This window comes from Panthera pardus, unplaced genomic scaffold (assembly GCF_024362965.1).
Source record: "Panthera pardus isolate Hobbes unplaced genomic scaffold, ASM2436296v1 HiC_scaffold_13, whole genome shotgun sequence".
NCBI classification, from domain to species: Eukaryota; Metazoa; Chordata; class Mammalia; order Carnivora; family Felidae; genus Panthera; species Panthera pardus.
The window spans coordinates 42,727,643-42,749,579 of NW_026526688.1; the positions used below are offsets into that span (position 1 = coordinate 42,727,643).

The 21,937-nt window shown below is 40.7% G+C and overlaps 1 protein-coding gene across 1 annotated transcript in view; it reads right to left on the minus strand.

Annotated features, from left to right (window-relative positions):
• Nucleotides 1-21,937, minus strand: part of IDO2 (indoleamine 2,3-dioxygenase 2) — a 66,574-nt gene that overhangs the window by 13,521 nt on the left and 31,116 nt on the right. Inside the window, exons 3-7 of the mRNA XM_019440713.2 lie at nucleotides 20,974-21,093; nucleotides 18,413-18,531; nucleotides 16,126-16,140; nucleotides 11,833-11,932; nucleotides 9,628-9,745 (exon numbers count right to left, since the gene is read on the minus strand). Coding sequence (XP_019296258.2) covers nucleotides 9,628-9,745; nucleotides 11,833-11,932; nucleotides 16,126-16,140; nucleotides 18,413-18,531; nucleotides 20,974-21,093 — 472 coding nt within the window. The remainder of the gene's footprint in view (nucleotides 1-9,627; nucleotides 9,746-11,832; nucleotides 11,933-16,125; nucleotides 16,141-18,412; nucleotides 18,532-20,973; nucleotides 21,094-21,937) is intronic.

Consider the following 21,937-nt stretch of genomic DNA (forward strand, 5'->3'; position numbering starts at 1 on the left):
TTTGGCAACTGACTCTGAACGGTGTTCAGAAAATACCAAGTAGAGAACCTCCTCCTCAATTAACAGTGATCTGGTAAGGTAAGAGAACCACGTATGCACTCTTACTTCTAGGTCTAATGTGTGCATATTTTGGCTAAGAAAAGGGCAGTTCCTAAAAGCCAATGACACAGAGGATCTAAGAACACACCTGAGTTACATCTCCTCTTTTTCCCTCCATGTGGCTTCCTAGAAGAGCAGGAAAATGACACCAAGGACTGCAGCTTCTGCCCAGATGGCCAAGTGCAGGTTCATTTACTGCCTGGCTAGCCATCATCCAGTGTTTCTAAGGTTGTTGTTCAGCAAAACACAAAACATTTTGGTCAAGCACCTTTTTCTTTTAAATCTAAGTGAGTCTCTAGAGAAATAGAACATCTGCCTTTGACTCATTTACACTCATCATAATTCTGTGTCATAAGCATTAGTTTGGAAAACCTAAGGAAACTTGCTTTTTAAAGTTTGCAGGGGTAGAGATTTAGATTTTATACTGAGAAGTAGCCTCTACACAAATGAAAACTCAGCAAATCCTTGCTTTGGATCAAGCGCTATAAAACCACAGCCCCTGAATTACTGTAATATTTTCACATTACTTTAGTAATATTCATATGGTCCCACTCAGGAAAGTAACACAACAGGTGCTCAATTACTGACACCTACAACAAAGCATTGTCGATGCATAATCAAACCATACATCTGATGGCCACGACCACCGGGCAGTAAATTTTTCGTGTAATTCCAACTGTCAAAGCCACGAATTTCCACTAAATGTCTTACCATCACCTTAAGCATGACATATCTCAAAGCAAGCTCATCATCCTTCCTCCGTGTGCCCATTTACTTTGAAAATCAATCAACCCATCAAGCAGAACTTGATTCAACCTTTCAAGTGACAAATCTTTGCCAGGGGTATCATGATTTTTTTTTAACCAGCTTTGAAATCTTATATACATCCTGGACACCTCCTTCTGTCTCTGATCATACCTATACCCTGCCATTTCTTAGTCCTTTTCCTTGATGTCTCTTGTTGGTCTCTTCTGTTGCTGTGACTGCTCTAGCACCTTCTTCTTTCTCCAGATTTAGTAGCATTGTTGGTAAGGTGTAAGCAGCTCTATGTGTCTGGATGAAACCAGGGCTTACTTAAATCTGAAGCATAAGTAGGTGTGAACCAGGCAGAGGGTGAATGGGAAAGAATGTCTGAAACAGAAGAAATAGTGCATAAACAAGCCTTGAAGTAGAGGAAGTTGTAGAGAGCAAAATGGATTCTCTCATGTCAAGCAGGAGACTGCATCAAACAATGACGCAAGTAGTCGAAGGTACCACAGCTACGAGACATTGTCCCGACCAGCATCAGCCCTGACAGCCCAGAACTGAAAACAAGCAGGACCAGAGGAGGTCTGCAGGGGCCCAAGAACCATTAAATCCATTTAAAAAGGAGAGGGTTCAGGGGCACCTGGGTAGCTCAGTGGGTTAAGCATCCAACTCTTGATTTCAGCTGAGATCATGATCTCACAGTTTGAGAGACCGAGACCCACATCTGGACTGTCAGCATGGAGCCCGAGTGGGATTCTCTCTCTCTCTCTCTCTCTCTCTCTCTCTCTCTGCCCCTCCTCCACTTGTGCTCTCTCTCACTCCCTCTCAAAATAAGTAAAGAAACTTAAAACGAAAAGAAAAAAGTAAGGGGGGGGGAGGACTTTTGCAGCAAATTATCAGACTCTTCCAACATGACCTCTATGCCTGACCACGAAGAAAAGGCAGCTGCCACTGAAGGCTCTGCCAGATTGATCTCCGAACAAAACCGAGATCCTTCCCCGCTTGAACGTAATAAGCACTAAGTGCCAAGAGCTGACCTGGACCAGACTGAGGCTTTATCTCAACTGTGTGCCCACAGACCAACTTTGCATTTAGTTTGTTCACTTCCTACACCCTTCTGTTATCTTGTTATCTTCTGCTATCTTGTTTGCTTGTTGTCTTCTATCCTGCTCTGTGTGCCATATAAGAAGCCAACTTTAATCATATGGTGAAACGTCATTGAGTTTGGAATCCTGAACATGTTTTATAACTGTGGTTAACTTTGCTTTATGATTGACTAAAGTTGACACTGTGGAAGGACAAAACTCATGTGTGCACCTTCACACCATGCTTGTGACCGAAGTTCTTTGCAGGAACTACAAGCTAGTGTCAGAAAGAATAGGTGAAGGAAAGCATGGTGTCAAATAAAGATAAATTGAAATTAAAATATTCTGGTGTCAGATCATGCTAGGTCTTGCAGAAAGATTGGGATTTTGGCTTATCCTTAAAATAATGGAAAAACGAGTGCGGGCAATAGGAATGTAATGTGATGGGCATGTATAATTTAAAATTTTCTAGTAGTCATATTTTAAAAGGTAAAAAAAAAATTTGGCAAAATTAATATCAATACTATATTTTAGCTAACCCACCATATCCAAAATATTATAATCTCAAAAGATAACCAATATAAAAATTATTATATGTTTTCTTGTGATAAGTTTTTGAAATTTTGTCTATATCCTTACAGACTTAAAATCTACTTTACGCTTATAATGCATTTCAACTTGGATGTTTAATTTTCAACAATTAACTGACATATGACCTATTCAGTACTAAAGCTGTGTTTAACAAACAACTATTTTACATTGATTCAGTTTTTATGTTTCAATATCAATTCACTACTATTAAATACAATTAAAAATTTAGTTCCCCAGCTACCCTGGCCACTTTTCAAGTGTTCAGTAGCCACATGTGTCTGGAGGCTACCTTACTGTACTGTGCCAGAAGAGAAACTGAAGAGTTGGGGGAGTAAAAGTGCTTCAGCGTGCACTTTTAAAAGCTGATTCAGGCTTCTGTGTACAGAAGGAAATAGATAAGATAAAGGGCAGAAGAGAATCTGTTGTAGGGTCCCCTCCCTAAGGAATCTGGTGAGAAAAGACCTCAGGATAAGGGAAGACAACCTCGCTATGTGTGTAAGTGACATCCCTCACGACCCTGTAACATGAGACCACCCAATCAGACCGTATGTCTATACATTACCCATATATAGGAGACAAAGAAGTAGAAAATGCATAAAAGACTACACCATGTGGCATTCGGGGCTCAGTTTTTCGGGTACAAACCCAACTGAGCCAGTGCTGGCACAAATAAAGTTGCTTCCTGGAAAGAAAGCCTCAGTGTCATAACTGTCTGTGCAAGAAACCTGCTACAAGACCACTGCAGAGTCCTGGCAAGTGATGATGGGAGCCAAGTTCAGAGCAAGCGATGGTAAAAACAGAGAAAAAGGAAGAGATGCAATCGATATTCCAAAAAGAAACTTTCATTTGCAGTAGTGGAGTGTTGTTTCATTCAGATCTGTCCTTCCACTAAAAACAATCCAAAAAGAGGGATAAAGGTTGCAAATATCCTAAAGACATCAAGTAGCTGAAAAGACAGGAAGGAACTGCCAAGCAAAATTTTAAGGGAAAGCAGGAACCCAGAATGGGAGGCAGAAAACTAGGGTGGCAAAACCTCTTTTTCCTGAAGTCATTTCCCAATCCAGGTATGCCTGGCCTTGCTTTTAGTGGCTTCTCTGGATGGTAGGTGTCATAAGTAAGACCCCAGCCCCATCCATGGGGAGGAATTTTACAGGAGACCCTGTTCATATTAAACTGGGAGTCCCAACTACCTATATCTCAACATCAGTGTGCATCAGAGCTCCCAACCCACCACTCCTTGCCCCCAAGAGACAAAATCGAAGTCACCTTGGCACTGAGCAAAACAGGATTTTAAAAAATCTGTCCCTGAAAAGTTGTGACCAATTTTTGTTTTGTTTTTTTTTTACATTCTTAGCCCAACTTTAAATTGTCTAATTGGTACATGGGCCCTCACTTGCTGAACTTGCTTCAAGATGGTCCAGAATTTTAATGTCCCCAAGAACCAGGGAGAACCAAGTACAAATATTTCTCTGCCCTAGTTCCAAAAGACTGTCTACAAACAATGTTCCAAGGACAATGAGCATTATATAGAATGGAAAAAACAAAAAAAAAAAAGAGCAAAACAAATCAAGCCTAAACACACACACAAAAAACATGACAACCTGACAACCAACAATAGGAAAAAAGAAATAACAAGAAGGAAACAATCAAGTGTCCAATATTAGAATCACACACAAATTATGACACAGCCACAAGTAGTATGTTGAAAAAAACTAAAAGTGAGCTTGAAAATGTCTCTGGGGAACAGAAAAGTATGAAAAATAAACAGATTAGATAGTAATAAAATATAACTTCTGGAAATGAGACAATAAAATAACCTTTTCAATATATGTATTCAGCAACAGACTAGAAGCAGTTGACAATGAGTTAATTAGATTAGAAGAATTAATGCAGCACAAAGAAATAAAGAGATGGGGAAAAAACAGCAAGGCTAGAAGAGAATGGAAGATAGTGGATCAAGGTCTAACATCCTCAATTAAAGTTGAAGAAGGAAAACAGAAAGAGAGTGGGGCACAATTTGTGAGGATGTGATGGCTAAGGACTTACCAGAATGATAAGTCGTATCAGTTAAAGAAGCATAATGAAACCAACCCATAATAAACGGAACAACACAGACCCATAAAGAGAAACTCACAAGCAGATCAGAAAAAGATAGGTTTCCCTGACATCTAACTTCTTAGTAGTGACAATGGAAGCTAAAAGATATTGTACGGATTTACTCAACATCTAAAGGAATATTGTTGCTAGCAAATATATTCTTTAGGCATTGGAGTGAAACAGGGCAATTTTCAGACCAGAGAGTTAGCCAGCAGCAGGTCCTCACTAGAGGAAATCCTAGTAGCAAAAGAGATGTGTGCAAAGGAGTGAAGGGCAAAAAGAAGGTTATAGTAGGTAAGCAAATCTGAGTGAATCTTAACCATATGCAACAATAATAATCACTGTAGATTTCTGGATATTTTTGATGTGTGATATGCAATGTATATTCTTCCTTGTAAGCCTAAAAACATCTTTTGTGAAGACTCATGGGACTCTTCAATATTTTGAGAACTGGTTTTGTGTGGGCATGTTTCTTGATTTTATGCATTGACATGAGAAAATAAGATTCAAGGTAAAATATGGTGGGTCAGGTGACTAGGGTATACTGAGATTACTATGTGTAAGTAATCCACGAGTGAAGACAACTTTAGAAATATGAATGGAGTCGTTATTATCCCACAGTATTTAGCAGAGAAGAATCCCAGTGTTGATTATTTTCCACTTTGCTTTATTTACTTTCTATTATTATTATTTTCAAAGTTAACCTTTGATAACTTTGGATAACTTTTATTACTACCAGAGGTTTCTCTCATCAGTACACAGTTCTGACTGCAATACCTTCTTCAGACTGCACAGGGAGCTGAAGATCCAGAAATCAGTAGGCTGGGAAGGTAGGGGGAATGACTTTCACCAAGAAAATCGTAATGCCTTAACATAAACCAAGGGTACTGAATTTAATTATTGCCGTTTATAAGCCCAAATCATAGAGCTTCCCAACATCTAGACAGTATCTCTTACTAATTATAAATTAGTAAAAACTTATCAGTTACCAAAAACAAAAAACAAAAAAAACAAAACAAAACAAAACAAAACAAAACATTTACCAAATATTGTTTTATACAATGTCAACAATGCTTTCAACAAATCTAAAAATATCTTAACTGCATGCCACTTTTAAGCTTTAATTTAAGATAAACAAAAATGGAAACAATAATTTTGTTTCCAATCAGTTGTAGACAAAGGAAGTTTACAAATTAGGAAGAAAACTTCCTTAGGCAAAATTAAGTGAGCCAGCCAGAAGAGGGTAGCAGCAGGAATTCACACTATCATTTAGTACCAACTCACCGAGTAAGAAACCTGACTTAAACACATGCCAAACTCTTAGAAGGAAACATTTTGACTCCTTGCTATCATTAAAGGAAAAATTCTTACAGGCAGCAATCTGTCAAGGAGAAGATGGAAACTGTGTTGATTCAGAAGGAAATACAAGGCAAAACTTTCCGTGGCATTTTGGAGAGAAATTTATCTCTCAGCGTTTCTAAGGAGGAAATTAACTCTTAGAAACAGGAGGTATTCAGAAACCTGCCAAAAGACATGCTTGTGTAATCGGGATGCTTGGAAATCCAAACATATTTTAGCCTTCCAACAGAGCACAATGTCCAGGCCTGGTTGAGCTCTCTGCAAATCACCCAGAAAAGGGGAGCTAGACACGGATCTTACAGGTGCACAGCGCTGACACTCAGCGAGCAATGCACAGTGTGGGTGTGGTCTAGAAGTCTAGTGCTGTGACGGACTTCCACCTGAAGAGGAGTCCGTCTGTGCTGAGGACTAGGTTAAGGTTGTGAGGTGGAATCACCTGTGGGCTGGGCAAAGGCCCAGTGATAACATGGGGGTTCTCAGAAATATAAATTGAAGCCTTAAAATAAAGAGTACCTTCTCCTCTGCGTTGGGCATGTTTTCAAGCTATCCTGCCTGGAAATGAGGTAATTATGGAAGAAGGGAGTAGAGCACACAACTCTTGCTAAAGCTGAGCTCAGAAAGAAAAAAAAAATTCATGAGCTCCATTTGGTGTGGGGGGAGACGCAGCAGAGGGGAAAGTGCTGCTGAGCTCTAAAGATCATCAGAAAAAAGTCATCAACTACAAACCAGACACAATGACACAATTTATGTGATTCCTTACACCTGGCAGTTTCCAGGGGCACCTGAGTGGTGCAGTTGGTGAAGCGTCCGACTCTTGATCTCGGCTCAGGTCCCGATCTCAGATCTCACAGCTCGTGAGTTCAAGTTCCAGATCAGGCTCTGTGCTGACAGCATGGAGCCTGCTTGGGATTCTGTCTCTCCCTTTCTCTGCCCCTCTCCAACCTGTGTGCTCGCTCTCTCTCTCTCTCTAGTAAGTAAAATTTAAAACTTAAAAAAAAAAAAAAAAAAAAACCCTTGAAGTTTCTAGTATTTGTTATTTTTATCATTTCATTTTTCTGTTTACTGTGGCTGCATAACAAACCACTCCCAAGTGAGGGGCATGAAACAACCAGTATATGATGCTCTTGGAATCTGCGGGCTAGAAATTTGGACAGGACACAGGGGACAGGACACAGGACGGGACACAGGACACACTGCGCTTCACAGTATTTGGGCCCCCAGGTGGATGACTAGAAGACTGAGGACGGTTTGAAGGTGGAAATCTAGAGTCATCCAAGGGTTCATTCGCTTCCATGGCAGCTTCCAACTAGAGCACCTACATATGGCCTCTCCGTGAGGCCTGGTGTTCTCACTCACAGCATGGTGGCCTCAGAGCAGGTGGCATTTTTACGTGGTGATTCAGTATACAAGGTAACAGTTGCATCACCCCCTCTAGCCTTCCCTCAAAGCTCACGCAGCATCACTTCTGCTGTGTGCTATTGATTACGGGCATGTCACAGGCCCACCAATACCACAAGTGAGGACACAGCCTGCACTCCTTGAGGACAGGCACGTCAGAGCCACATTGGAAAGGAGCCTATGAGATGGAAGATTTTGTGCCTTGTTTGGAAAATGCAGTCTGATGCACTCCTGTTTCACTGCGGTGACTACAGATACAACTTTTAGAATAAATCATGCCTGTGTGGGAAAATTAACTTTTTAACAAAACAAGGAAAGTAGCCCTGCAATCTCCCAGGCCACCAGACTCCTGCAGGGGATAATGGAGAGAGAGCACTGGGCTGGCCTGGGCTGAGAAAGTGACTCTGACAATGAGCACTAGGAAAGCTTGTGACAGACAGGACTGTGCCCTCTTACTGCAGCAGGCAGTGTGACAGGGTGAGGGGTCTCTCATGAGTTTCCAGACTACTCACTTCTGTTCTTTCATACTAATGGGGTTTGGGGGTCATGGGGGTCTGGAGCTGACTGCCAAGAAGGAATTCTTGAGGTGTCTTTGGAGCAAAAAGGTGATCCTATGAAAGCACAGGGACAGAACCCTTGGGCAGTAAATGCTGCACTGGGGTTGTGCAGAGTGACTGGTTATATACTATGGAGTTGGGGGGAGCCTCCAGAGGGACTTTGACATGCTAAAGGGGATGCCTAAGATACCTGAGGCCTTGCTATTGTCAACCTAAGGTTGTTTTCCCTCTAGTAAGGCATTAACATTTTGACAGAAGGGGGTTCCTGGAGAAATGGTACACTGTATTTGCCTCAAGTACTTGTTAAGGGGCTGCAGATTATAAAGAAATGTAATTTTACGTGCCATTTCCTTCTTGCCTTTGTTCCCCACATCACGAAGGAGGGAAGGGTAATATTAGGGCTCCAGGAAACTGAGTCCACAGGTTTCTGGAGATTAGGCTACTGATAAGATTGCCTTTTTATTACAATTTACTAAGACATTTGTAAACTTACTAAGACATTTGTAAACTCCTGTCCTGCACGACTATAATTTATATCCGTTAACCATCTGTTTCCCCTTTCCTTTGTTCTTGGGCAGCCAGAAGTGCCTGACAAATATCACACATACCCCACCTGAGGTGGGGTGGGGGAGGGGGGATGCAGGGTGTCAGCTTGCCTTGTGCTCCCTTATCAATATGATCTGAATGCACCTGCAATGTCACTTCCCCTGGTCTTGATGTCCCGACTAATAAACTCAGGGTACCTTGTTAAGGCTCAAATCTATGTCACTCAGTTTAGAGAGCTTGTTTGATGTGATCAGGAGGGCTTTAAAATTAAAATTCAGGGAAGTGGAGGAAGTGTGGATCTGAAATATAAAATAGGATGTTGAATGGAAATAATACATAGTCCTGTGACTTCTGATGGACTTCCACTAGTGCAGAGAGTCTGAGATGACAAATAAATTTACTCCCTTAATAAAAAGTAATAAAGCTGGTGTCCTCCCTTTCTCCCTCCCTCCCTTGCTTCCTCCTGTCCTGTTTCCCATAAACCTCTCCTTTCCTGGACTCCCTCTATTTGTCAGGGAAGCAGGATCCATGGAAACTGATACTTAGATCCTTACCCTCTTGTTAAACAGATCACACCCCTCTCCCACACCTTCTTCAAACACAAAACAATTACATTTTCTAGATTCTTCTGATTAAGGAGTTAAGAGCTGCAGTCCTTAGGATAAGATTAACCGGCCACACCTATAACAACTCCTCTTTAAACTAGCCTCAGAGGAGGAGCGATGGAAGGCCCCTCAGATAAGGCCCAAAGTCAAGGTCAGTCATCTCAGCTTCCACTAGAGAACAAAGAATGAGAGAGGCTTTAGAGAGTGTAAGGACAAACTCTCTCATATCACAATTCTGTCCTTCAGTAACCTAACATTGCTGGATAGAGCTTATACAACCAATGTCGTGTGCTCCACCCTTTCAGCCCCAGCTTCGTTACTGTAAGACCTCTACATGCAAAGAACATTTTGGCTAGCCAGAAGAGGAAACAACTGAATCACAAGAGATATAAAGAACGATAAAACCATGAGAAAGTCACTGCAAACTGAGAGTTCATTTTTCAGTAGCATGAACAACATTTGGTTGCCTTAAAACAAAGACATTGACATTTTGACATTTTATGTCTTCCCGAGCAAAGCCCTCAGCCTTCAGAAGCCTCATACCATGCATTTGTCCTAAAGTTCTGGTGATATCCTGAATGCAGAGTCTCAGTCGCTGCAGGGCTTGAAGCAACAAGTTCTGGCTGGGCTGCAAGATGGCATTCACTGCCTGAACAAGTGCCTGAAGAGGAGATTCATTCACTCAATTCATTAACATTCAGTCCACTGAGGTAGAGCAGCAAAGCTGTGGGAATCTAGAAAAAGGGGACCCATCTGACTGCTGGATTGTTAGGCAGGGCTCCCCAGGGGCATTCCTAAACTAAATATCCTGTGAGGTTTTCCTGAGAGCCAGAATCTTTCTGGGCACCCTTCAGATAGATCCCTAGTTAAGACTTTCTGGAGCTTTTCCATTGACTGCTACTTCTTGTACCTCTCAAGGGCATAACTCTAATCAATTTTGTTCTTTCTTCTGGATTTATCTCATATTATTAATGGGGTTTTGGAGTGGTGGGGGTCTGGAGTCAATGGCCAAGAAACAATTTTTGAGATGTCTTTGGTGCAAAAAGGTGATCCTATGAAAGCACAGGGACAGGACCCTTGGGCACTGGGGTTGTACAGAGTGACTGGTTATATACTATGGAGTTGGGGGGAGGCCTCCAGAAGGACTTTGATATGCTAAAGAGAACGTCTAAGATGCCTGAGGCCTTGCTGCTGTCAAGCTAAGGTTGTTTTCCCTCTAGTAAGGCATTAACATTATGACAATAGGGGGTTCCTGGAGAAATGGTCTGCTTTGTATTTGCCTTAAGTATTTGTCAATGGGCTGCACGTTATAAAGAAATGTAATTTTACCTGCCATTTCCTTCTTGCCTTTGTTCCCCACATCACTGTGGAGGGGAAGGTGATATTAGGGCTCCAGAAAACTGAGTCCACAGGTTTCTGGAGATTAGGCTATTGATAAGATTGCCTTTTTCTTGTAAAGACCTTTGTAAGACCTTTGTAAACTGATGGAGACTCATGTCCTGTATGACAGTAATTTCTATCAGTTAACCATCTGTTTCCTCTTTCCTTTGTTCTTGGGCAGCCAGGAGTGCCTGAGAAATATCACACATATCCCACTTGGGGAGGGGATGGGTTGTGCTAGCTTGTGTTTGGCCCTCAGCTTGCCTTATGGTCCTTCATCATTATGATCATTTCTACTTCTAGGACCTTGAACTAGGGCAGCCTCACTCCTGAGCTCTGTTGTACATAAAATCAGACAGAGTCTGTAGATCCCATAGCATCAGAGCTCCATTCACCAGGAAGACTTCCTTGTTCTCGGGCAGTTTCTACCTTATTTGAGCTATATTTTGAAGACCAATGCTTTACTCTGTATCTTTCAGTGAACTAAACACACGAAGGAGAAGTAAAGTAAGCATATAGTTTCACTTTTGAGACTGAAAGAGGGTGCTAAGGTAATCATCCCATGATCTGGTCACTCTACTGAGGACACAGTAAGCACTCAAAGAATGTTCACCAGGGAAGGTAGTGAGGAAAGACTTAAATCTAATCTAAATATCTTTGTGCAAGGCAAGCATTCCCTAGATGATCACCTGTCACTCCACCTTCATTTGTTTTATACCTGAACTTTCTGTTATCTACCTGACCCCTGAAGGAGTTCAAATATGCAAGCTCAGGGCTAGGTATTCTCAATGAGGGTTCACTGTCCTCTGAAGAGGGTTCACTGTTTTCTGACGCTTTTGCATAACAGTTTTCTCTGCCAGGAATGAATACCCACTTCCATTCTTACTTCCTGCTTAATTCCCATACATCACTCAGATTTTAACTTCAGCTGTCATTTCCCTTTGCCTGATCCTGCAAGTCTGGATTAGGTCTTAGATGTTTTTTCATGAAAAACACTGGGTTTTTGTTTTTGTTTTTGTTTTTTTTCTTGTTACCCCATACATCAGTCCATCTTTCTCTACTGGATGGTGAGCTTCTATGGCATCCAGAACAGTATCTGTCTTGTTCTCCCAGACATACATTACTCAGAACAAGACATGTCAGTTGAATGGTTGAATGGTCATTCCAAGTGATGCAGTAGTTGAAGAAAGGGAGAGCTGTGGGCTAGAGATCAGACCTCTTTTCCCAGACATACACCAAGTAGGACAAGGCCGATACTCATCTATAATTATTAGTTCTCTACAGGGAAAGGGACTTGGTGGGAAGTAAAGCTCAGACTAATTTCTCATTTAGGACAAAAAAAAAAAAAAAATGCCATAAAGAAAATACCTTAATCCCAGGTACTGCTGCTTTCTCCACCAAAACAGTCACCAGTATAAAGCCACGCAGGCTTTCTTCCCCAGGAAATGAGAAAATGACGTCCAAGTTCCTTGGGAAGGAAATGACCACATGTTTAGAGAGGTTTGTACACTGTGGTGTGAGCAGGGCCCAAAGACCACCTCAGAGCCAGACAAATGCAAGAGCAAGTAGACTTGAAAAAAACCCCTCTCATCTCTGTAGAATAGCTCTGAGGAGGAGAATCTGCCTCCAGCTCTGCTCCAGAAAGGAAAGAGAGCAGACTTATTCAAGACCATGGTCAAGGACCAGAGGACTCTCAAAGTCTAGCATGGCCTCCCAGTGGAACAGCTGACATATAAGTGGGCAGGCACTGCTGATTCTCCACAGGGCCAGTCTGTGGCCCATCACACCATCCCCGTCAGGAGCAGGGGCAGTCTTAGAGGTATAGTGACCACAGACAACAGCTAATTTCATGCTCCTTTTTTAGACTTGAAACTATGGCCCAAGGAAGCAAAATGGTTTCCCCAAAGTCATGCAGCTGATTAGTCACAGGACCAGGGCAGGAATATCTCATAACTCATGTGAGTGCTTTCTCTCATCAGTGACCTTTTTCCCCAAGTGCTGTATTACGTAAGAATGACAGCTGCAAGACCGTCATAGAATCATCTTTAAAAGACCAGCTATCTAGATTCAAATATCCCAGATGTCAGTCCAATCTGCAAAACCTAAAATTTCACTCCATAAATCACTTCTGTCTCTAACATTTTAAGCATGACCAGAGATGAAAAAAAAAAAAACACAAAAGAAAAATAAGTCAGGAACTCCATTGTGCCAGCGAAGTTACACTTGTGTGGAAAGTGGCTTCTTCATCCTTCCAATCTCCATCTGCTGAGCTACAGTTTTTATACAGAATGCCTTCATCGAGCTGAGGAGAGGCAATGTCAATTTAGAGGCTAATTTTGCTCTCTGGGGAAAGAGAAGCCTGAGGATGTCTGGACCAAACCTGGCCCATGAGCTCCAGTCCATGTAAAACAAGATATTTCAAAGGGATTCTTCTGTAGCTATAGAAACCACTCTACAATTTTGGTCTTTTCATACAAGCTATGGTGAGACCATAGATCTTTTTCAGGTCTTAGACTTCAAAGAATCACAGAGGATTTAGAGAATTTTTAAAGTCTTTTTTCTTTTCTTGCATTGAACTTTATTTGCTTCATTATGAACAGACTTGAAAATGTAGTAAAGAAAATTAATCCCCTAATCCTTACAAAGCACAGGGACCATTGTTAATTTTTGGACTTTTAATTTTTGGCACATTTCCCTCTAGTCTTTTTTTCAGGCATTTTTATTTTTATTTTAATTTTTTAATTTTTTTAATTAAAATTTTTTTTTAATTTAGTGACTCATCAGTTACATATAGCACCCAGTGCTCATCATAACAAGTTCCCTCTAATACCCATAACCCATTTATACCATCCACCACCCACCTCCCTCCATTAACCCTCAGTTTGTTTTCTATCATTAAGAGTCTCTTACGAAAAGGTGCCTGGGTGGCTCAGTTGGTTAAGCGTCCAACTTTGGCTCAGGTCATGATTTCACAGTTGCTGAGTTTGAGCCCTGCATCAGGCTCTGTGCCGACAGCTCAAGCTGGAGTCTACTTCAGATTCTGCGCCTCCCTCTCTCTCTCTGCCCCTCCCCCACTCATGCCCTCCCTCTCTCTATCAAAAATAAACATTAAAAAGCATTTATAAAAAAAATTACAAGAGTTTCTTATGTTTTGCTTCCCACTCTCTCTTTTTTTTCCTTTCCATATGTTCATCTGTTTTTCTTCTTTAATTCCACATATGAATGAAATCATATAGTATTTGTCTTTCTGTGACTGATTTATTTTTGTTAGCATAATACTGTCTAGCTCACCCCACATCTTTGGAAATTGCAAGATTTCATTCTTTTTTTTTTTAATGTTTATTTATTTTGAGAGAAACAGTGCAAGCATGAGAAGGACACAGAGAGAGAGAGAATCCCAAGCAGGCTCCGTGCTCAGTGCAGAGCTACATGTGGGGCTCCATTTCATGAAGGTGAGATCACAACTATGATATCACAACCTGAGCAGAAATCAAGAGTTGGAGGTTCAACCAGTTGAGCCACTCAGGTGCCCCATGATTTCATTCTTTTTGATGGCAGAGTAATATCCCATTGTGTGTGTATGTCTGTGTGTGTGTGTGTGTGTGTGTGTGTGTGTGTGTGTGTATATATGTATGTATGTGTGTATGTGTGTATATATCATATCTCCTTTATCCATTCATCGGTCTGTGGACATTTGGGCTCTCTCCACATTTTGACTATTGTTGATAATGCTGCTATAAACATTGGAGCACTATGAATCTATATTTTTTTTTTTATCCTTTGGGTAAATACCTAGTAGTGCAATTGCTGAATCATAGGGCAGTTCTATTTTTGACTTTTTGAGGAACCTCCATACTATTTTCCACAGTGACTGCATCAATTTGCATTCCCACTAATACTGTAAGAGGGTTGCTGTTACTCCACATCCTCGCCAACATCTGTTGTTTCCTGTGTTGTTAATTTTAGCTATTCTGACAGGAGTGAGGTGGTATCTCACTGTGGTTGTGATTTGTATTTCCCTGATGATGAGTGGTTTTGAGTATCTTTTCATGTGCCTGTTAGCCATCTGGATGTCTTCTTTGGAAAAATGTCTATTCATGCTTTCTCCCTATTTCTTAACTGGATTATTTATTTTTCGGGGTGTTGAATTTGGTAAGTACTTTATACATACTAACCCTTTATCTGATATGTCACTTGCAAATATATTCTCCCATTCTGTAGACTGCCTTTCAGTTGTGTTGGCTGAAATAGTTCATCTTTGCTTGTTTCCCTTGCCTCTAGCAACATGTCTCATAAGAAGTTGCTATGGCCTAGGTCAGAAAGGTTTCTGCCTATGTTCTCCTGTAGAATTTTGATGGTTTCCTGTCTCACATTTAGGCCTTTCATCCATGGCGAATTTATTTTTGTGTTTTGGGTAAGAAAGTGGTCCAGTTTCTTTCTTCTGCATGTTGTCATCCAGTTTTCCCAAAGCCATTTGTTGAAGAGGCTGTCTTTTTTTCCATTGGATATTCTTTCCTGCTTTGTCAAAGATGAATTGACCACATAGTTGGGGGTCCATTTCTGGGTTTCCTATTCTGTTCCACTGATCTATGTGTCTGTTTTTGTGCCAGTACCATATTGTCTTGAGGACAAATGTCTTGAGGACAAGCTTTGCATTAAAGCTTGAAGTCTGGAGTCGTGATACCCCCAGTTTTGCTGTTCTTTCTCAGGATTGCTTTGGCTATTTGGGGTCTTTTGTGGTTCCATACAAATTTTAGAATCGTTTGTTCTAGCTCTGTGAAAAATGCTGGTGGTATTTTGATAGGGATTGCATTGAATGTATACATTGCTTTGGGTAGTATAGGCATTTTAACAATGTTTGTTCTTCCAATTCATGAGTATGGAATGTTTTTTCCATTTCTTGTGTCTTTTTCAGTTTCTTTCATAAGTGTTCTATAGTTTTCAGAGTACAGTTCATTCACCTCTTTGGTTAGGTTTATTCATATGTATCTTATTGTTTTGGGTGCAATTGCAAATGGGATCAATTCCTTTATTTCTTTTTCTGCTGCTTCATTACTGGTGTATAGAAATGCAACATATTTCTGGGGCACCTGTGTGGCATAGTTGGTTGAGCCTCTGATTCTTGATATCAGCTCAGGTCATAATCTCACAGCTGTGAGATCCAGCCCCACATTGGGCTCTGCATTGAATGTGGAGCTTGCTTGGGATTTTCTCTCTCTCTTCTCCCCTCCCCCACATGCTCTGTCTCACAATAAATAGACATTTAAAAAAAAAAAAAAGAAAAGAACTGCAGTGATTTCTGTATGCTGACTTTATGTCCTGCAACTTTGCTGAATTCATGTATTCATTCTAGCAAATTTTTGGTGGAGTCTTTGGGTTTTCTAAAAAGAATATCATATCATCTATGAATAGTGAAAGTTTGATTTCTTCATTGCCAATTTGGATGCCTTTTATTTCTTTTTGTTGTCTGATTGCTGAGGCTAAGACTTCTAGTACTATGTTCAGTGGTGAGAGTGAAATATTCCTGTCTTGTTCTTTTTCAGGCATTTTTAGATAGTTTATATACTATATACAAAATTTGATGTGCTTTCCTTTTCGTTTATTTGTAAGCTTTTAGTTAGTATGGATTATAAAGTTAGTGAACGATTTCTGAGAACTTACCTGATTTCCAGGGGTCTAGTCAAATTTCAGTATCGATAACCACAAAGAGAAAAAGGAAATAAAAGAACAAATCAGTTTCTAAACTGGTATGCGTTTTGAGAGGACATAGACACAGGCACATACATTTGTGTCCAAATGCACATGCACCCACACACATCCATGCACACTTTGGATGTCACAGGTCGTGACTACACTGTGGGTCTGAAGGAGAGCACAATGCTCCACCCCAAATGCACTGCTTTGGCACACTGATTATTTGAACTAATGTTATGTAAGAAAGAGCTGGCACAAGAAGGACATTCTGACTTCCTTTGTTCCCCTGAAAGCAGGAAATAAATCTGGTATGTGACAGGTACCCAACCTGTACCAGGAAAATTAACCCGAGAGGGAATTTAGGGCCAAGAAGCCTGTGTAAATACACCTTCACTAATTTGCTAACCCTAAGCCCAAACCCCTATGTCTTGTCAATTCTTCCCAAATGTATTGTTTTCTTGTCTAAAGGTACAAAGTCTTCCTGTTTTGGTCACTTGTCTGAGTCTCATATTTTATGGGCTCTCATAGGTAAAATAATTAATTTCATTTTTCTTCTATTGATCTGTCTTATGTCAATGTAATTATCAGACCAGGCAAAGAACCTAGAAGGGAAGAAAGGAAAAATTTTCCTTCCCTGAAAGTCACTGTGTGACAAGGAGTAAGCTAAATCTCCACTCACACAGGAGCCCAAGAATATTTAGCCTGTGGCCACCATGATAAATTATCTTATTCCTTTTATATATTTGTCATTGCCACAAACCCATATTTCTGTTATAATTATTATACTCTTACTTACCTTTAGCATCAGATCAAGTTTCACTTCCTCACCAAGCTGTTTCCTGATTTTTAAAGCCTGCATTGATATAATTGCTTTGAAATGCTTAAGGGCTATTGCTTATGTCCCTCTTTGACATTTGTCTTGTTCTTTAACCATGTTGGTGCCCTTTGCTTCCATGTCTTCCATTTCTCTACAGCACTTAGCTCTATGGAAGGCATATTAAAAGACTCCAAACTTAATCACCAAGAAAGCTAACTACTGAGCCCCAGACTGTGTCTGCCTCTCTGGGATGCAGCCCTGCTCACTCACTCACTGGGCAACTAGCCCCTTGTTGTTGTATTGTTGATTTAACCATTCCAGTCCAGACATTTTTTTTTCCCTTCAACCTTTCCTGTTTCTCTCTTTCTCTTCAAACCAGAAATCCACCTGACTCAACACCCAATGCCTTGACCAGAATTATTTCTGCACATATATATATTATTTCTTTCTGTCAAAACTCTGAGTCAGATTCAGCAGCTGGTCACTAATTTTGTTATGAAAGAACTGGTCAAAGATCACAATTAATAATTATGGAAAATGTATCCTCCCAGGCCTCAGGCTTCCTTAGAGAGATGAGATGGCCTCCCTTCTTCCAAGAAGCACATAAATTAGCCCCCAAATCTATAATGTTATATTAAGTGTTTAATCATCTAGAACAGATTCCCATCATCTCCTCTGGCATTCTTGTGGTACCTACAACCCTCAAGCTGAGGAAGTTCTTCCTCACATCTAACCTAAATGTCCCTTTAGTTATTTTATTAAGTTACAAAAGTACTATTTCTTGTACCTACAGCCTGAAATAAATTTGGTTGTGATAATAAAGTTCAAAGGGAAATTTAACAATTCACGTTTTCCACCCATTCTGATTAATTATTGTTTGTTTAAAACTCACACTATTTTTTCTTTAGACCAATACTTATCTACATTCCCAGCCCAACTTTCCAAGGATTGATGCCAGCTAGGTAGAAGAGATAGCATTATTAATCAAATTCTCAATCTAACTTTCTAGAGCCCTACTCTTAATTCACCTATAATCATAATCATAATCACAATCATTTATGATCATTATATCAGGATGACTTATTGAAGTCACTGGCCCTAATTTGACATGAATGGAAGGCATGTTGTGGAATGGAAATTTGATGAGAGAATGAATGAAGCCTAATTATGCAGGAGCTTGAAGGTCAAGTTAAGAAATTCAGATTGGATGTGGAAGAAAACAAGAAAAAGTAGCCTGCTCCAATGTATTCAGAGTGGATTGAGAAGAAACTTCTGGGACGTGTAAATTTTGAACTTGAACACAAGTTCTTTGGAACCATAAAGCAGACACTAAATATGAACATCTAGAATCACACATAGCTGAAAACGCCAGGCCTTTACTGTAAGGACAGGAAGTTTCCATCAATTCACATCCAAAGCACTCACTCCCTGTCTTACCTTTCAGGATCCCTAATGGTCCAGTTTGTCAGCACCAAGTCTGCATGGACCAGGATAGGAGGGATGCCCAAGTTCCTGGAGACTTCAACAAAGGGAAGGGCAAGATTTCTTGGCAGAACCTTTTGGATATAAATACAGGAAATTAGCATACACCAGAAAGAATGCAGCAAGGGAAGTAATCTGATTGCCCTTTACTCCAGTAATCCTGTGGTAGAGAAATGACCTGGGCATAAAACTGGAATTATCTGAGTGACCCATATACACACACCTCACTCTCATATTTTTTTCCCTTAACATTCTAGTGGATATAATGTGTATGAGTACAATCTGAAATATATATGAAAATTACAAAACTGGAACACATACGTATACATAGCGTATAAAATAATCTCTGAAAACTGACTCTGCAAAGAAGGGCATCACCAATGTTTAAACATAAACTGGGGGCTGAGTTGATGAGCAGTGGGAAAAATATCTCTAACTCTTTATATATCTACTTATCTATTGACAGAGATGTCTACATAAATATGTATGTGTGTATTTGTATAAAACTACATACATACATACATGTGTATGTATACACACATATACGTGTGTGTTTATATTTCAATCAGGAACAGGAATGGGGAAGACAGAACACTTCATCCTGTGTGGCAGCCAACTCTGTTCATCACTTCATAAGTCAAACCCAATAACAACTTCAAGACGGTCCCTATTTAACTCCTAAGTTATCCAAGGAACACTCCAGAGAGACATATCTGCCCACAAGTCCAGAAAAACTACTCAGATCTGTGGGAGATGGGGGGGCGGAGGGGGGCGGGGGTTCTTTATCTGTAGACAAAGTTAAATTGGTTTTGATATAAAATAACATTCTTATGCTCCCTATCTCCCACTTGCATTTTTATTTCCCCCTAGGATAAAAGTATCTATTAAAGAAGTCTTGCTTCTGCTTTTGCTTTCCTTGGATTTTTAGACTTGGGACAGAACTGTTTTTCAGGTAAGAAACAAAAAGAACTATAGAGTTTTAAAATTCAAACTTAAGTTTAGTTTCCCTGAGTCAGGGGTTGAGAAGGGCAATGCAAAAGTGAGGTGTCTATTTAGATAAAGAGTTAGAAGAGGAGATGTAGAGAAAGTTGGAGATGATCCCAGGCCATGGACAGGGGAATCCCTGGTAACCTGGAAGTAGATGGACACTCCACGAAACTGAAGGCTTCCTCCCCTGTCACCCTTTCTCTACCCCTTCCCCATATCTGGGATTACGGTTTAGAGACACAAAAGGGAGGGAGGCCCAGCGGGACATTTTGTAGTGTGCCTAGATTTCAAAGTTTTTATATCAGATGTACATTTTTTTTTTTTTTAATGAGATGTACTGACATTTAAGAACTCTGAAGCACGTCTATATCTTCTTCTTCTCTCCTTTCTCATTTTCCCTTCCTTTTGCCACAGGGGGGTTTCCTCTGTTTACTTGAAAGAAAACAGGCAGCCTTCACCAAGCAAACAAAATAGGCCTGGGCTGCTCAGTGAACCACGGAGTACTGGAACAAGTAACTCTGATTCCTGGAAAAGGGACACTTAAACAAAATGAAAGGGAGTGGTGCTTTTTTACTGCTGTTAATGGAACTCAGAGATTTCATGTCTCCAGGTTTAGGTTTTTTGTTTTTTGGGTTTTTTTTAAATGTTTATTTATTTATTTTTGAGAGAGGAAGATAGAGAGAGAGAGAGAGAGAGATGCAGGGGAGGGGGCAGAGAGAGAAAGAGAATCTGAAGCAGGCTCTGTGTGGACAGCAGAGAGCCTGATGCAGGGCTCGAACTCATGAACTACGAGATCATGACCTGAGCTGAAACCAAGAGTCAGATGCTCGACTGACTGAGCCACCTGGGCACCCTCCAGGTTCAGGCTGAAACTATAAAAGGTTAAGTAAAGATTTAGAAGAGATTTAAATGAATTATTAAGAGATCAATAATCAGTAGAAAGAGCAGAGTATTAAAAAATTAAAATTAATCTTGTTAATGTCAATGGGTGCCTTTTAGGGAAAGAAGGTTACATTAGTGAATCAGAAGATCTAAGCATGGCCTTGCATTTTACACTAACTTGCTATCTGACTCTGGAGAAGGATTTTTGTCTTCTGTAGTCCCCAGCTGTCTGTAAAATGGGCACAGTGGAGTTCTGTTTACTTTATGGGATTGAGAAAATCAGGAGATAATATATGTGCATAGGAATACAGAATGCTGCAAGTGTAAGCTATTATTAAGTTTCTTTTTTTAATGAGATCTCAGTTCTTGCCTTCATATACAACTTGTTAAACATTCTTGCCAGAAAAAAAAAAAAAAAAGATGTGAAAGCAAATGAATGGCTACAACTTCTAAAGAAAATTAGCTTCTTAGGGAAAAAATTTCTCTCATGTAAGTGGGCCATTTGTCCTTCCTTCAACTGACAGCCAAAGAAAAGAACAAGAAAGGACCTATTTTCCAGGAAAACAGTGTGGGGCCAAGCAGTGAGTGTACTTCAGGAGCAGCAGGCTTGCCAGGTGACAAGACAGGCATGTGTTTTGTCCCCTTACCTCTTTGGGCTGCGTCTCTCCTTTCTGCCAGACATAGCCCATGGTAATAAAGCTCAGAACCAAGTGGGCCAGGCGCTGTTCCCGGTAATTCTGGAGGAACTGGCAGGTCAGGAGGGGCATCTGTTCAAGAGAATATCCAGAGATTATCAGTTGCACGGTGAGGATGAGCACAGGGGTTCTTTGACGTGAAGGGTTCTATGTGTATAAGGAGCAGGTTATATTTTAGTGAAGGAAATTAGAGCCACCATGCACACCCCATTTCTCCCAATCTTAGGACACTGCAGTATCTGAGGCATTTCAGGGGACCTTGCTCAGGAACTACCTAACCACTCCATCCAAACTCCTAAATTGCACCCATGGTTGTGTCAGACGCTAGTCACCTTCACTGAACTGACAGAGTGTGTAGTGTTCTAGAATAATTAATTTACAAGACTGAGATCACTTATTTCATGGAGTCTATCGTGGCAACTTTTACAGTCCTACGTATCAAGGCACCTCTGCTTCCTTGGTATCATTTAACCCTGGTAACAAGCCTGCACTGTGAGTGTTACTTTCTCTGTTTAATTCCGAAGTAAAAAGAGAAACAGTGCAATTAGGAGTTTGACCAAATCCCTAGGGGGTGTTAGCTGAGCTGGGCCAAAGAGTTTGTTCAGTCCTGTTTGAAACCTTCCAGTGACCCTGGCTGGGTGTTTTCACCTCTCCATGCCCTTTTTCTCTGATACGTATCACCAGTATCACCAGGGGATTTACAGATGTTGTCTTCATGAAAACCACACCCGTACAGAAGTCAATTGTTGACAGCGCTGCCCCAACAAAACATTTTGTCACTTTTGTCTGGAACACCCTTGCCTGTCTTGGTTGACTGAAACAGTGAGTTCCACCTTCCTGGCACACCCCCTCCTCACCTCGGCCTTTTTCCTTGGTCCCCCTATCTCTTCCCCAGCTGTAGACACAGCCTGATCCA